The following is a 16,565-nucleotide window of genomic DNA, read 5'->3' on the forward strand; positions in this document are numbered from 1 at the left end:
GAATAAATACGTGTTGATAATCTGATCCTTAAAAATTCAAAACAGAGCAGCCTAAGACTTAAAGAGGTGAGGGAAGCATCCTGCAGAAAGAGATTATGCAGCTTGCTAGGAGGGTGACAGTCAGCAAGATTTTGATCGCCGTTACGTTGAATAAATCTGGAACAACTCTGTTGACTGAACTAACCCTGATGCTGTGTGTTCAAACTAACCTGTATTTTTTGAAATATTCCTTTAAAAAAAATCCTCATGTTTATATGGGAAAAAGATCACATAAATAATATTCTTCTGTGTTTATGCAGTGCACTTCATGCACAAATGGCAGCGGTTTTATATAACACAGAGCACTTGCCTATTTTCCTGCAGTTCCAGTGAAACTGAGGCACAGTGACAGCAGTAGGTTTGCTTTGTACCCAGAGATCCAATTAACGCTTATCTTCTGATCCATTTGCACCAGAAGGGCCAGTGCAAAGAAGCATATATGTAGCTGGGAATCTGGATTGCCTCATTCTGCCACTGTGGTTCACTTCCCCAAAAAGGCCTTCAGTGCAGGAGATGTTCTGTGATCATATTTTGGCCACCTTGGCATGAGTGTGCTAGGCTGGGGCTACTTGGTGAGAGGGGCCAAATGCAGAGGGAATGAAGAAAAAAAAGATGACAGGGAATCTCTGTATTATAGGCAGCAAGGGGCACTGTGGAACACAAGTGTCATGCTGACCTGGGATAACACATGCTCTGTATTTTCCAGAAATTTACCAAACTTTTCTCAGTATCCATGGAGGTGTCTTGCAGACATTTCCCTCAGAAAGGCAGGAAACCTGTCAGCGCCATCGACTCAGTTACTACATATTCCTAACCTGCTCTGAGCGCAGCTTCAGGGCTGGACAACTAAACTGAGCCCTGAGGGCCAGCAGCAGGTGGTGGGACAAACTGCTATTGCAAACTGGCTGTTTCAAGGTCAAAACCACCAGCTGCTGAAAGGGTAAATGTTTTTACCACTATCACATTAGGAAGGGTAAACCACATATATCCTAGAGCTACTTCATCACCAGAACTAAATCCTGAGTCATCATCTCATGAGAATACAGGAACCTCCAATAAAGAAAACCTATTACCCTGTTTCAGTGCAAGGTTATCTTCCAGGGATCACCTAGTATTCTTTTAAATAACCTTTGTGGCAGGAGGTCCTTGGGGGATTATAGCACAGCATAAGAAAGCAAATGAATTTCTTTCCTATTAAAAATTCCTTTGCTTAATTTCTTCCCTCAACTTTTGTTTCCACTCTACATGAATGTGTCACCTCAAGGTCTGATCTGAAGTCCATTGAACTAAATAGATTTGGAACCTGGCCCAAACACCTACTCTGTGTGGTACAGCGTAAAGGCAGTTTCCTCTTTCATCTTCTGTCTCATATTTCTACCATACTCCTCAGCATTTCTAGAGAGGGGACTATATCACAGTCAATAACTGCATCTGTTTTTATAGAAGGCTGAGTCCAAAAACTATCAAAGCTAATAGAAATCTGTTGATTGACTACAGTAGACTGTAGATCAACCCTCAGTCCATCTGCATTTAGCCTTTTCCCTCAGTCATGCATCACAATCCAACTTACTACAAATCTATGATTTAAAGAAACATAGATGATGTGCGAAGGTCCTTTTAAAAAACAACAAAAACAGTGCAACACTCTTGTTTTTAAAGCAGTGGCTGAGGCTGACAATAAATTTGGATTGAAAAGTTGTGCACTATCCAAAAACTGCAAACACAAGCTCTAAACAAAATCCATATGTGCCTCTCAGAGGTGCAGGTGTCAAAGGTATTAAGCCACAAAATGCTTTACATTAAAATAACTTCAAGGACCAGGTTAAGCTCTGAAAACTCCAAGGTAATTCAGAGTTAATCACAACAGCTAGTCTTTAATCAGATGGTAGAAAGTGTATGAAACTCACTGCTTGAAGGAACTAGTAGCACCTTATCTAGACAGTATGAACTTTCATACAGATTCAAGGCAAAGATGTAGTTCCAGTTTAAACATTGAAAAGGCTGTTGGTTGCTTTTTAGCTTTCTAGGGCTAAAGTCAAGTTCTTCACATTATTTTAATATATTTTCTGCAGCTTAATTTCCTGTGTTTTCTTTTATAGTGGCATAAAAAATTGCTCAGCAAAACTCTAAAGGAGTCATAAAACACTTTCTAGGTTGCTCCATTTTAATTCCTGCTCTAAGGTTGAAGTATTATATGAATTTACCAATTACTCTCCCAGCCAAGGAAACAAATTGAGTGAAGCTTTGGTGCATGTTGAATCCTCTCTGAAGCATCTCTGAAGCTTGGAAGTTACCTTGGAAAAATTCTGAGCAGCCTAGCCTAGCCTGTCAGTCCACAGAATGGAAGTTCTAATTCTGTCATCCATGTGGGAAGATACGTATTTTTTCAATGCATTTTGGATACTGATTTAAAGATAGATTATTTGAATTTTTTTGGTCAAAAAAGCAGAATGGAAACAAGTAATAACCCCTATCTGGCTGTGATAGCAAACATTCCTTACGAAGCTAGTAACAAAGGCAAATCATAAACCAAACTGAATTATCTGAGCGCACATCAATAGGAAAAAATTAGACATCTCCCAAGAATGCCTATATCATTATATTTCCAAAACAGATTTACTTCCAAATAAACAATTTATTTGAACTATCTGACAGCTACCCATTGTTGGGACTATACAAAAGCCAGAGCATCTCACTAATCTCTGGTGCTGTGTAACATTCTGTGAGTCTTTCATATTCCAGATATGAATATCCACCTCGTTTGTTTATGTGGAGTAACGGTAAAAAAGCATGGCTCTGTAATTCTGTGGTACCTCCACAGGAACAAAATGCAGACTGGAAAAATCTGAAGTTTGCTCTTATCAATAGATAATAGTAAGTAGTTCTCCAGTTATTACTATCAGCTGCTGTGTATGTTGGTATACCTATTCCGCAGTCTCCTGTACTGTGACTGCTGAGAGCTTGGGTCACAGGTTATTTTTAATTTCTTTTTAATCATCTGAAAAGTGCAGAGGTGGGCAGTGAAGGCATAGCTACTGGGCCTGCAGGCAGTGCAAGAGCATGGACTAAAGGTCTCAAGAGATTCAGATACTGAGGTAAAGTAACAAGGGAAGGCAGAGGTAAGCAATGAAAGGGAGCAGAGTATGCAGAATTTCTTCCAAGAACCGAGGCTCAGGTCAGACATGTGACAAAGTGGGCAGGATGCTGAGAATGTGGCCAGTTTTTCTAAAATCTGAGATGTGCCTATAGCTCCAAACTCCTATTCCCGTCAATGGACTGTCATTTAAGTGTCAGCTGTCTGTTCCTTGGTGTCAGGAAGATGATCCTTGTAGGACTCATTTCTAAGGTGGTTATGAACTTGTTATATACCAGGCATCAGTTACAGAATATATAGATTTTATTCTTTGGATGAATACTTCATACGAGCATGATAATGGTTTCAAAAGGCCATATTTTCAGGAGCCTAGCTTTTTATATTATCTCTCAGACAATTCAGATGCTTCCAGAAACGTCGATAATGTTGTATAAGCAAAGAATAAAACCAGGAGGATTTTCAAGCTTTGCAGTTCATTTGTTAATGTTGATTATTCCTGAAGTTTCCCCACTCTTGTATTCTAAAAGTAATTGTACAAAAATCTCTTTCTGCATACTGACTTTTCTTTTTCCTCATTTTTTAGTACTGTGTTTTGTATGGAGATACTTCCAGAGACTTTCAGTTGTACATGTGGTACATGTGCTGTCATTGATAGATTAGACTTTGTAGGTGGCATGTAGGTTAGATGTTTTAACTGCTCCAGTGCTAATTGTTGATGGCTACAAAAGAGGTGTGTGAAGGGAACTCCAGATATTATAATGTTTAACTTTCAATACCTAACTTTCCTAATGCATGTGCTGCGTCAGATTTTTTTTTCATCTGAACATTTCTGCCAAGATTTTACCATTCTCAATCAGTGACTTACACAGAGATTGTCCTCTACCATTCCTTAATCCCTGCTAGCCAGAGTGCCCTTCATGTGTCAGGCACAGTGCTCCCATCAGCTGTGCACAGGGGATGAAGAATTCAGTATCAAAATCACTTACAGGCTGTTGCTGTTTTCCACAAGTGATGGATTCTATGAGATTTCGCCATAATTTATCAAGTCTTTCATAAAATGACAGCTGTTATTGCTCTGTTGTTTTCATCTCACAGACCACATCCAGGCCTTTAGGAGGCACCTTTGTAAGATGCCTTTTTTTTTTATTATTGTCTCAAAATACCGCATGTATCAACTTTCAGTACCTATAATACCTGCTGCTGTCAAATTTAAATTTCAGAAGAAGAATCATGAAAGAAAGAAATGCTATCTGCATATCATCGTTCTCATGAGAATCTCCCTGTGGCCTTCTTAATCCTTCCACCATTATATAAGACAAAGGAAATCACAAGCTCAGAGATTGTTTATACTACTGCATGACCGACAGTCTCAAATCTTTTTATGAGGTAAGATGGAAAGTGGGTGTTTTGGCAGCACAGTTCATGAAGAAATTCTGCTGCCTGGGAACTTAGGCAATAGAGGGACATGTTAACATATGGAAAGGAACAGGGTTTCTGTGTCTGCAACTTGTCAGTGTTGAGAACCTTGAAGATCTTTTATGGCAGAGCAGAGATCTAATCTTTTGGACAGTGGAGAGTTCTAAAGTTTCACAAGTCATATGTGAAATCTGGATCCATCTCCAAATTCTCATGAAATACTTAGGTGTTTGAACCATGCGTATTGGTTCAAGCATAACTTTTAGAAGGATGATATGCCCTTTGCCAGGTCACTCATAAAAATTCTTGATCTGGAGTATTGCTGTAATTGTCTGTTTTCAGCCTGGAATTCAGGATATGAAGTGTTTCTGACCTTAAGTTCAGAGGTGTAGCATCAGTCAACAAAGATACCTTTTATATGGGAGGTTACTAACCGCATGGAAAACAGTATCTGCTCAGTAAGAGACCACCTGAACATCTTTTAATATTACCATATTCCTATGTTCTTTTCTCTTTCCTACTCAGGCCTGACAGCTGTTTAGGGCAATTAAAATTCCTTGTAACTTCAGTGAGATCTGGGACACGAGCTTCTCACTCAGTGATAGGAGACACGTAGCTGGTAGCAACAAAAATTGTATAGAGAATGGAAGAGTTGAGCACAATATGCCTTCCTCCATCCCACAAATATTTGTGAAACAGACTGGGTTTTTCTGAATGGAAGGGCGAGAAGACTGGAACTGTGAGCCCGGGAGCTCTGGTGCATGAGCTGGGGAGAACCCAACACCTCTTCACCAAATGGTTTATCGTATGTTCATTCTGCAGTGGAAAGTCGTTCCACCAGAGCATTCCAGCCGCCCAGGCTGAAGATTTTCGTTGTAATGCAGTGCAAGATGCATGGTATTACACACATGCTTCTATGTTTACATACATACATTACACACCTGGGTACAGGTCAACAGGTGGTGTATGTACTCAGCACCTTGCAAGGCTGAGTCTTTAAGAATATCCACACCACAGAGTGCAATCTGTTACCTGGACTCGCTCAGTTACTGGAAGGAATTGAGAGAAGGAGCACTGAGCTCATTGCAGGCACATTTTTCCTGCTTCTTAAGCATGTTTTGCAGCACAGTGAGTCCTGCACTGTCCTAACTAGGCTGCTTCCAGCATCTAAAATAGCTAGTTCAAAGATACAGGAATTACTAAGTCATGCTGCATCTACTGTGCAGACATAGCCTCATTTATTTTTAGGTGATGTTCTCGACCACTGTTGTGGATACCTGGTCTGGTCCATCTTTGTATTTAGTCCAGCTATGTATACAGGTACCACCTGACATTTTGCTGCTATTTCAATATCTAAACAAAAAGTACGTCAGAAAAATGGTTTGAATTCAATACAGAAAAATCATAGTACCAAAGGAGCTTAAACTTAAATGTGTTACTAATCATAAACGTTCTTAGAAGTCAGTGTGTTTAGTCGGGACAGCAAGCTTAAAAAATACTAGAGCCAGATGGGCTGATTCATACATCAGTGTGCAGCCTTATCTGCTGAGAAATCAAACGAGCAAGTGGAATATGGAAACCCTTTCTAAATCCTGCAGTTGTGCATTTTTGCTTCTGATGTAAGCTTCCCCCATCTTAGAATTACATATTCCAGAGTGTACTTAAAAATTTTACTCTTTAACTAAATGCTTCGATTTGCAATCATTCCATGTAGCAATGATACAATCTGCAATAGATGTTCCATATCTATAAAGGCACTGTCCATAGTAGTGCCATAAGAGACAGCTGCAGCTAAATGCATGAAGAACTTGTACATGAAGTTTATTTTCATGACAGGAGGCAGTAGGTCTGAAGTCCACTCTAGCTCAAGAGCCGATCCAGCTTCAAGAACGATGGTGAATTCTCTCCCTGACTCTGTAAATCACCTCTCCTCTGACAATGCCTGGAGCATCCTGAGGTGGAAGGAAGGAGTTCAAGCTCAGAAGCCTGTTATGTCCTTTTGGGTCTCACTAATGTGTAAAGAGTCCCAATGAATGTGAACCTAGTAGTTTTGGTTACATATGTGAGATGATAAGAACCTAATTCAGATAGTAAAATACCCTTCAGAGCTGCAAAAGAGAGGTATATCTAGGTCTGTATAAGACACAAGGTCTGGATTTCACCAATGCTAGGCAGAATAGGTTTCAAAAGAATAAAATTTAGCAGTGGATCTGTGGTAGGAGGTGGTAGGATTGAACCACTGGTGAAAAGTAGAAGATGCTTCACGACATATGTCTGACAACTACTTAAGATTCATGGTAGCTGGTGCCAGGGAGACAGGATACAAACACTGCATCTCTTTGTGTCAGCAAGTCCAGTGTCACTATGGATGCAGGAGACATTAATTCCAAGGGGAGAGCAGAGCCAACTTTTCTCAAAGGAATCCCTTCAGCAGCTCCTCCACTTAGGTAGTTATGAAGTTCAGTTTCCAATGAAAGTTGCTGCCTCCTGGCATCACCTCTGCTTCATTAAATAAGGAGACAGTTATTTGGGCAGTTACACTCTACAAGGCCTGCAGAAAGGCAGGAGGAAGAGCCCAAAGTCACTGTGACTAGTGCTACTCCTTTCTGAAATCTAGCTTGAGAAACTGAGGGGAAACATACGTGACAGACTATAATGAGCATTTATGAGAGTAACTTGAATGGATGGCTAATGGCCAGAGCTCTGGCACGTTCCATTAAAAAATAACCAGGGAAACCAGAGAAGTGAATTTCCTGCATATCATGGGATGCTGCACAAAAGACATTGTATGCCAGACACGTAGGAATGAAAAGCTGGCATAAGATGTGCAAGAATGCTCAAGAGTCCTATTCAGATCAGGGAGGCATGAACATTACCACTGAAGACAGAGCACCAACTATGATATGCATAATCACTGCAGAAAGCAGAATGCAAACAACCCCTGAAATCACAGGAGATTCCTGGTCCATTTTTGCCTAACATTGGTGCAGATCTATCTGAATTATGGATTCAATTAGGGAAAAAATAAACCTTAGTGGGACTCTCATTTTTAATGAGATGATGCCTAGCTAGCAATTTAATGGCCCACCATATGTAGCAGATAAGACTATAGATGGACTCTAGGAGCAGTTAAGAGAAGATAATGGATCACAATCCAGGAAAGGCTCATTCTCATAATTTTCTGGATTTATCAGTTTAAACACAGTACAAAATCCTAGCTGAAGACTGTGAATAGCAAGAATTTAATTTGCTAAGAAGGACTTGAGAATTTAAAGGGGCCCTTACCCTTCCTTACTATGTCATTGTAGAATGTTTTAAAATGTTGGTAGGTTTCACAACTGTTACAGCCTTATGAACAGAAAAAACCCAAAAAGTTCACTGCCAAAGAGCACTTGAAGCAAAACCAGTCAATCCAGCAGTATTTATGTTTCTACACTAAATACTGTCCTGAGATATTAAAAAAAAAAGTTCCGGACTCCAAATGCCAATTACGTAGTGAGAGTGGGATTTCTGTGATTTAGCTTAAGCTGTCAAAAAAGTAAGCATCTAGCGTAAGCTATTTGCCTGTGCTCCCTCAATAATCAGTGGAGAGAGACAGGCATCTCCAGGGAAAAATTCTTCTCATTCTGGCTAACAGGATGAATCACCCTCTGGGGACAGCATGTTTCCAACAGCTATAAAGGGTATCTAGATGATTCCCTTGCCAACTGAAGTTTAGATTAGCTAGAAAAACAGACCAGACTTTGGGCACACTGGCACACCAGTCCTTCTTTTGATCCTACCGCTTAATCTAACAGTACTAGTTGGACAAATAAAGCATACTACCTTACAAACTTTATTTCCCATGTATTAGACCATCATAGATAAAACTCTACCATCAACTAGGTGCAAAGTGTTAGATCTGAAGTTGAACGGGATGAATCTCATCCCAGGACACAAGAAGAGTGGCATCATGGCATGAGTTATGCTCTTAAAATGCTTCTTTCTCATTACTGAATAAAAAAGGATCTAGACACTGAGATCTGATACTCATATACACATCTGATAGGCATATGTATATAATTGTCAGGACAGATGAACCCTACCAAAAATTGATGGGTGGGTTCCATTTTTTCTCCAGTAAAGTGCAATGAACGCCCTCTAATCCCAGCTGAACAGCAAAGTGACTTGTGCACTCATGTCCCCCCACCGTTGCGTACTGCCTCCTGCTCACAGGTTTTGGTCAGGGAACAGCTGTTTTCTTCAGACAATGAAACTCTCTGGAGAAAGTCAAATAAAACCCCTTTCTATGATGCTGCATGAATACTCTTTTATAAGTGGAAATGAGGGGTGCCACTAAGACAGACATTTAGGGAAAAGCTCCAGTCAAATCTACCAGCCATTAGGCCATGTCGGGAATGCTGTAACAGCCTCGTGAAAGATCCTGCTTAGTCTCTTTCATACAGTGGCTCTTAATAATGAGCATATAATAAATGTACAGTCTGGAGGAATTTATTATACAGTATCCAATTGGATTATATAGTCATAAACTTCTACAGCACTGCTTCTATGATTTACAACAGTCTCTACTAATTATGAAGCTATGCCTGGATTTGAGATGTAAGAGGCAAATGCTAGCAGGCTGGTTGTACAGTGATACTATACAAATGCACATTTGCCACAGCAGTTTTGAATTCTTGTTAATAGAGAGCCATTGCAAATAACCATCTATTTTAGCCTGCTCTTATGAAAAGCACCAAAAGCCGAAACCTAGGAAGTTTGTGGGATGGGGTTTTAATGTGATGGAGTTTAGAGATAAGGGAAGGAGTGGGGAGTGGATAGTCCATGGACCCCATCAATGAAACTTCTGCTACCTTCTGCCTGGACTGTAGGGGAGGGGACTGCACTTGGTAGCTTACCTGATCCCTTCCCGTATACTTCCCACTTCCTAAAAAGAAACCACCATAGGAAATACTGTAACTAGGCTCTCATGACCTAAACGGATATAGAAGGATGTTTGCTTCACGGAAGTTTTCCAGCACAGATGCTTAATTTCGCTATTACTCAGCATATTAAATAACTATTTCAGAAAGGACCATATGTCATTAATAGGAATTACCTGGGCATCGTGGGCAGCACAGCTGTGGTACATGCACAGGAGAAGGACAGTGTAGACTTGGGCATCTTATTCTGCTGCATAGAACATTTCCATTCTGCAGGTGGAACATAATACAATACTTTAATGAAATGGACTGTCTTACCAATTTCTGTTCTCTATTCTGCATCTAAATATTTTAAAAACAAATGCCTTCTTACAACATTCTGATTTCACTCACACCAGGGTAAGCCCAGACTATTTTAACTCCCCCTGAATTTATGCTTAAGGTCAGAATGTAGCACAAATCCATGCAAACCTTAAAATCAGAGGAAGTGACTACGAATGGATTGCAACAATCTTAATTTGTGTTTTTCTTTTGAGGAGATTATGCTTAGGAATTGCATTTCCAAAACTAAGACACAGATGATGAATGGTAGGTCTCTGAGATAACCCCTATTGAGGGTTAGTTCAAGACCGCAAGAGACAATAGCGTCTGTAATTGTTCCTGAAAACTGTGGAGAGTCTTTTGTTTTCATTTTATGGGTTCCCCAGTAGACAAAAAACACGATTTGGTTAGTAGCCATTTTTCTAAGAAACACGAGCAAGTCTTGGGATTAGTGTTCATTATTAATGTCATTAACATAATATTCTATTTGGCCACATCTAAGTTTGATTTATAATTAAAACACAGGGAATTTTCATTCTCCAGTGTCTGTAACCAGAAAAGACTATCCATTTCAAATTCCCATTCCCCATCTATAATTCATCCTCCTAATTTAGCTCTGAGTTGCTCATGTTTATAGCAAGAAAGATCTTTCAGCATGAACACTGATACTATGCTATGACTGTAGTTTTAGGCGGTGTCAGGAACAAACCCACTTCATTTTCATAAGCCTTCTGGAGCACTGAAATGTTTCCAGCGGAGGTGCAGACTTCCTTAGATAGCATATGTATAGGCTTTTCTAGCCATCTCTTTCAAAATAATCCACTGACTCCTCAATATCTGCAGACCACACACTGGAATCATACTGGTAGGTCATTACTACCCACAAACTACATTTGTGCATCTGCTTTGGGAAAAGACCCTAAAAATGGTATCGCCATCTGATTCCAACGACGACTGAAATTAAATACACTGATTTTATAGAGGGGGAACAAATTCTAGGCTGTAGACTCTTTGCCGGGTGAGGGGCTATCACAGGTCTGCACAGCTCCTTGCCCAGCAGACCATCATCTGAGGGCCTGTAAAGCACTACTGTAGGAGAGAGGCTGGCACTGCCTGCTGGCCTGGCGCCACGCTGCTTACTTGACCTGTTCCATGGCCTCACTCCCTTTTTAATTATTAGTCCTGTGAAATCTCCCAAGGTCAATGTTTACTTTCTGTGCATGATCAGCCGTGATAAAAATTCTGCAGGCCTGCTTCGCTTCTCAGTGCTGCCTGCAGTACTCCACTGTTTGCAGCAGGACAGAACTATTTTAACTGATCTTGTGCTTGGCAAGCCTGATCTTATGCTTAGATGCTTAGATTATTCTTAGTGATACTTAGGAGGCCAAGCCCTACTGACTAGAGTTGGACTTAAGCTCTTGTAGGCCTTTGTGAGTCAGGGCCACGGTTAGCATTTCTGCATCAGACACCCTAAAGAGTAAGAACGCGTCTCTCTCCCTGAGCTGTGAGATCTGTGCTAAGCCTGGAGAGCATTCATTTTAGCCCCTGAAGTCTGCAGACCTGTCTATGAACACAAGCAAAAAGCTGCTGTATTTTAGTGTGAAATAATGACCTGACAAACTGTGAGTGCTCCAATTTACCTGACAGTAACAGTCAACAGTCTCCACTGTGTATTGGGGAGGGGAGGAGGGGTTGTAAAAGAAAGGCGGAACGGGGTGAGAACACTGGATGATGTTTAGTTTTATTCTGGTTGAAGTATGTAAATTATAACTTGTAAAAATACAATACTACATACACACAAAAACAAGGAGGCTTTTTTTTTTTTTTAATCCCAGGCTGAATAATTTGGCCTCTGTTTAAGTTAGTTAATTTGTCTCACCCTTTCCTTAAACATCAGAAGTGTGTGTGTTGGGGGGATGGACAGACAGACTGTTATGTAGAGATGGAGCAGAGATGTCTATCTGTTGCATGGCTACTACGTTTTGTTCTGTGCAGAGATCACACGGATCATGATGTTTGAGGCCAGCAAAGAAATCTTGGTCATACTGGTGATGAAGACCCCTGGGGATTTCTTTGCTTTTCTCTGCAGTGTGAGGGAGCAGGTTGCTGCTTCAGACTCTGTACATATCCTTCGCCTAACAGAGTTACTGCCAGGGAATCACAGGCAGGTTACACTTAGTTCTCTCTTATTCGCTGTCTGCGGCACACTTCAATTTCAATTTTTATGCTGTAGTACCTGGTTTAAGGTCTGTGCTTTTGCTATGTCATGGCATGTTTTCTACTGCTTTATCTAGCTTTAATTTTGTTAAAATGATAAATTATTGAGAGTTTCCTGATGATCTGGAGCTTTTACTGTAGGTCAGTGTTCTGAGATCATCTGTTTTGGCCAGGACAAAGCTCCAATGAATGTCTGGATGCTGTAGTTGTTATTTGGAGTCTTCCTTCCAGAAGGAACAAGAGTCACATCCTAGAGATCCCTCAGCATCCTCACTGCTGGAATAACCCTAAGTTACATTTTGCGCTCTCGTGGTACAACAAAGGTAAAACAGAGCAAACAAGGAAGTAGAGACCAGAACCACTTCTGAGCTGCACGTACTGATAATTACCACAAGCAGTTTCCTTCTCTACCAACCTTGTTGCCCTGAACTGTCACTCTGGTGTTCCATGCCCATGTGCAAAGGAATGAAATAAAACACACTCGTTTGTTGGAGCCTCACAGTGAGTGGATATGCCTGGATTACAGCAGCGCTGTTCTCTAGAGGAGCATTCCATGCACTTTCCCATCCCTCCAGACTGTCTAGCATCTTCCTAAAAATCATTGAGCAACGATTGGTATCCAGATCTCTAGGGTTTCCAGTGAATTTCATCCCCACCCAAGACAGCCTTCCAGCAATTTAATGAGTATTTTACCAGACAGCGATTCTGAAGGAGTTTTCAATTTTGCATATAGATTGGCAAAAGTGAGTGGAAACTCCTTTTTGCTGTGATCATGGACTTTTCTCCCTACTACATCACTTTTTCTCTTACAGAGGCATTCTGCTGCACAGATCTGAGCTAAAGCCAAGCTTGTGGGACTACTGTTTGTGCATCTCTGCACTAAATTGTAGTAGCAGATCCCTCAGAGCAAATGCTGCACAGGGGCCCAATATTTTATAGTTGCAGGGGGTGGAAAATAGCCAAGAAAACTTTATTCTGCATTAAATACAGCAGAAAAAGGCAGCATCTGGAGTGCTTCATGTGTTAGTGATTGAGAACCCTTATTGTTTAGGTATTTTCAAGTACTCCAAGGGACATATTCTGCCCTCATTTTCCTGCCCCCACCCCCCCCCAAGCCATATATGACATACTTAAGGGATCTATGACTGCTATGTCTTCATATCAGGCATCAACTGATGGTAGCCAAGGATCTGTCTTTTCACGTCCTACCCAATTCTCTCTGCTCCCCATACCCTTTTCTCATTTTTCATCATCTCTTCTTTCATAGATTTTTACAAATGGTGGTATCCAAGCCTGTTCCTTCAGCACTTAGGGCAGCAGATGCTTTGACTGTGGAAATGCCTCTGAAGATGTGGGCACTGTACGTAGATCAAAATCCTGCCAAATTCAGGTTCACCATAATCCTCCATGTTGATGGAACCGCAAGGTAGTGGGGTCCAGTTATTCGAGATGCAGTGCTCAGCACTGACAAAGCTTCTGGCTAGTTAAGGAGCTGTTTTGCTTATCCCATGCAAGTATTTTTTGCTAGTATTGGCCTTCTCTGTTAAGGTTTTCCCCTTGCTAGGATCACCTCAGTTTCCTGCAGCATGATCAGGACCCACTAGTGAAAACAGGTTTGAGCTTCATTAAATTGTAGATACCACAGAACGGATTCTAGTCAATTAAGCAAGTAGAAGTTGCAGGATCAATAACGCAGCAGTCCTACCTCTGAGCAAAGACAATTAACGCAGTAAACAAGGCCATAGGGTTCTAGATAAGGATGCCATCTTTCTCCTACACGATACTTCTTATCTTGAAACACACAGTATGTATCTGAATCTGTAAAACAGTAAAGAATTGAAAGAGCTATGAATCAATGTTCCCATTCCATACTTACAAAGTGGGTTTAGGTGTGCAGTGTTTTCTGTAAACTATGTTTGTGGATAGGGCATAAAATTTTGTAAAGAATTACTATTTTTTCTTTCCCTGGAGAATCGCACCACAGAAATGCCCTTAATTTCATGTGCTGTTGTTTCTAACCTCCCAAACCAAAATAAATGACATGGCTTCCCATCTTTCCAAAATCGCAGCTCCTGAAATAGCTGACAAAATGGCTTTCATACAGGGTGAGTTTATCCTTTCACGTGCGAAAGCACAGGCTAAGATCCTGTTTAGGTAACAAAATTAAAGTGCTTGATTGCTCAGACAGGTTTATAGGAAACAAAACCTTTTCACTGCAAAACCAAAGCAATTGGCTCGATTCAGGAAAATCCCAGGTTGTACAGCAGAGAGATTTTGAACAAGGAGACTGCAGAAGGAAGATAAATGCACTGTATTTACACTGCACGTTCAGTTATCTCCGTATTTTAACAACCTCACAAAAAAGTAGTTTGTCCTACTATTTCAGAACAACTTGTGCTGAGTTACATATGCATCAGCATTCAAAATATTTTAAGATATTTCTGTTCATTAAGCACCTCTAATCTTGCAGGTGCAGTTTTGCAGACATCCATCTACCTATCAGACATCACTGCCCTGTCTCTCCCTGTCACATTATGATTTCACATTGAAAACTCAAATCTCTCCAATAAAAGGGCGTTTCTCATGCATTTCCACGAGAGAGTTCCTTCCTGTTGTCTTAACGATGTTCAAATTCAGCTGAATTCATTACCCCCAGTGTAGGACGATACTCCACGGTCTCAATCAAAATACCTGTCTTCCAATGGATAATCCAAGTAAGGGACATTCTTCACATTTACCGGGCTAAAAGAAGGTAGCAAGAGGTAGGGATGATTAGTAGCGACTGTGAAGAGATCTACTTTCACTTCACAGGAAAGCACGACAAACAAAATGCAGGATCTGAAAAGGCAAATGATAATTTGTCACACCGTGCCTTCTTTGAACAGGGATACCTGCACATTATTTTCTCGTGAGTGAGTTCAGTGGAGAGGGTGGCCTTTTTGGAACTCACTCTCTGTTTTTTCTTTTTTTCTTTTTTGCATCAGAAGCAGAAGCTGCTGATACTGAGGCTGAAAATTTTAACTACTCCTCAAGGGCAAACAATGTCTTTTGTAAGAAGAAGGCCAAACCCCAGCCTGTGCAGGTGGAGAAAGCATTCCAGAGAGCTAGTAATGAGGCTGCAGCAGTCAGTAACTCCTAGACTTATTGGGTAGTTATTCCTCCTTGCCATGCTTTCTGAAATGTGTTAACATCTCCCACAGATGACAGGCTTTGTACAAATATTCCCTTTGTTTTCTTTGTATTCTTTTCAATTCTTCTCATCAAGTTTTTGTCAGTGCTTATGATCTTAATTTTCTCAAAGGATGTATCTAATCCAGTTCATATGAGGTTGTTTTTGGAACACAACAGAACAGTCTTGGACGAGCTTTGCACTAGCTGAAGACTTCAACACAATAGTCTTACACATGGGACGAAATCCAGATAATCTGTCAGATGTTTACAGAGGTCACTAAAATGGAATTAAGCACTCTCTTGATGCAGGATATTTGAAATAAAACAGATTCTCCAATTGATGTCTTATGTTCTTTATGATGCAATGAAACCTGTACAGCTTTAGGAAAATGTGCCCCGAACGTGGGTATGACCTGCTTCTACTAAATACGGGATTAGAAGGAGGAAGAATGTTAGAAGGTTTTGAACACAGTTCCACAGTTTACGACATTCTTGTTTGAAGATCTTTTCTGAACCACATCTGTCAAATAGAAGGAAAATGTCAAATTTGGGTGAATGGGACAGCTTTGTTTGAAGTCTACTTACGTTTTACTTGCTCTAGTTTACTTCCATCTATGAAAAGGAGACAGAGCACAGCAAAAAAGATAAAATCTTTCAATATCCACTTTTTTCTCATCTTTATCGCCAAAAGGAAAAGAAAGAGCCTCCAAAGAAGAGAATGTTGAGCTGTTGGGAAGAAAAGATTAAATGAATTAAACTAAAATCCTGTAAGATACTTAAATTCTCTGACATGATTTCATCCAGCAAACAAAAATCCTAAACTGCCAGAATCAAAAACTCTGTCTATATCATGGATCTTCATTTCATGGAAACAGCTTTGGCTTCAGGTCATTTCATTTTTGGAAAAGGGGCCACATTCCCATTCATGAAAGCTGAAAACTTTATTACTCCTAATAAAGTCCTTGTTTTATTCCAAAGCAGAGAAATCTGGCAAGCAAGCAATCTAAATTCTTAAAGTTCTCTTTCACAAGAAGCTCGTTTGTGAGATTTTCTTGTAGAGCAGCTCTGTTGGATGTAACTTAGGAAATACAGGTGTCAGTTGTAGCTTGTTTGCTTCATCGTAAAATTAATCTCGGGTGTACCTGGGGTATTGGCCCTCCACTAGGGAAAGCCCCACTCAGGGGGAAATGCTGGCCATGCTGGAGTCAGGGGGAGTTTTCCTCACTGCTTCTAATAGGCTTCCACCACTATTCAATTCACCCCTCCTCCCCTCTCCCAACTACTATTGTTCTGGGATTGTGTATAATTAATTTTTCTAGAGTTAACCCTTCCGTTGCCCTGATATCTGAAAGTAGAGTGGGGGAATGACACGTCATCTTCATTCT

At 40.5% G+C, this 16,565-nt stretch overlaps 1 protein-coding gene across 3 annotated transcripts in view; it reads right to left on the reverse strand.

The window, feature by feature from the left end:
* Nucleotides 1-15,856, reverse strand: part of CHRDL1 (chordin like 1) — a 38,462-nt gene extending 22,606 nt beyond the window's left edge. For all 3 annotated transcript variants that reach the window (XM_086470215.1, XM_009961285.2, XM_009961286.2), the window contains exons 1-3: nt 15,766-15,856; nt 13,715-13,827; nt 9,648-9,741 (exon numbers count right to left, since the gene is read on the reverse strand). In XM_086470215.1, coding sequence (XP_086326341.1) covers nt 9,648-9,741; nt 13,715-13,827; nt 15,766-15,856 — 298 coding nt within the window. The remainder of the gene's footprint in view (nt 1-9,647; nt 9,742-13,714; nt 13,828-15,765) is intronic.
* Between the last annotated feature and the right edge of the window lie 709 nt (nt 15,857-16,565).

This window comes from Leptosomus discolor, chromosome 9 (genome assembly GCF_034619465.1).
Source record: "Leptosomus discolor isolate bLepDis1 chromosome 9, bLepDis1.hap2, whole genome shotgun sequence".
Classification (NCBI taxonomy): Eukaryota; Metazoa; Chordata; class Aves; order Leptosomiformes; family Leptosomidae; genus Leptosomus; species Leptosomus discolor.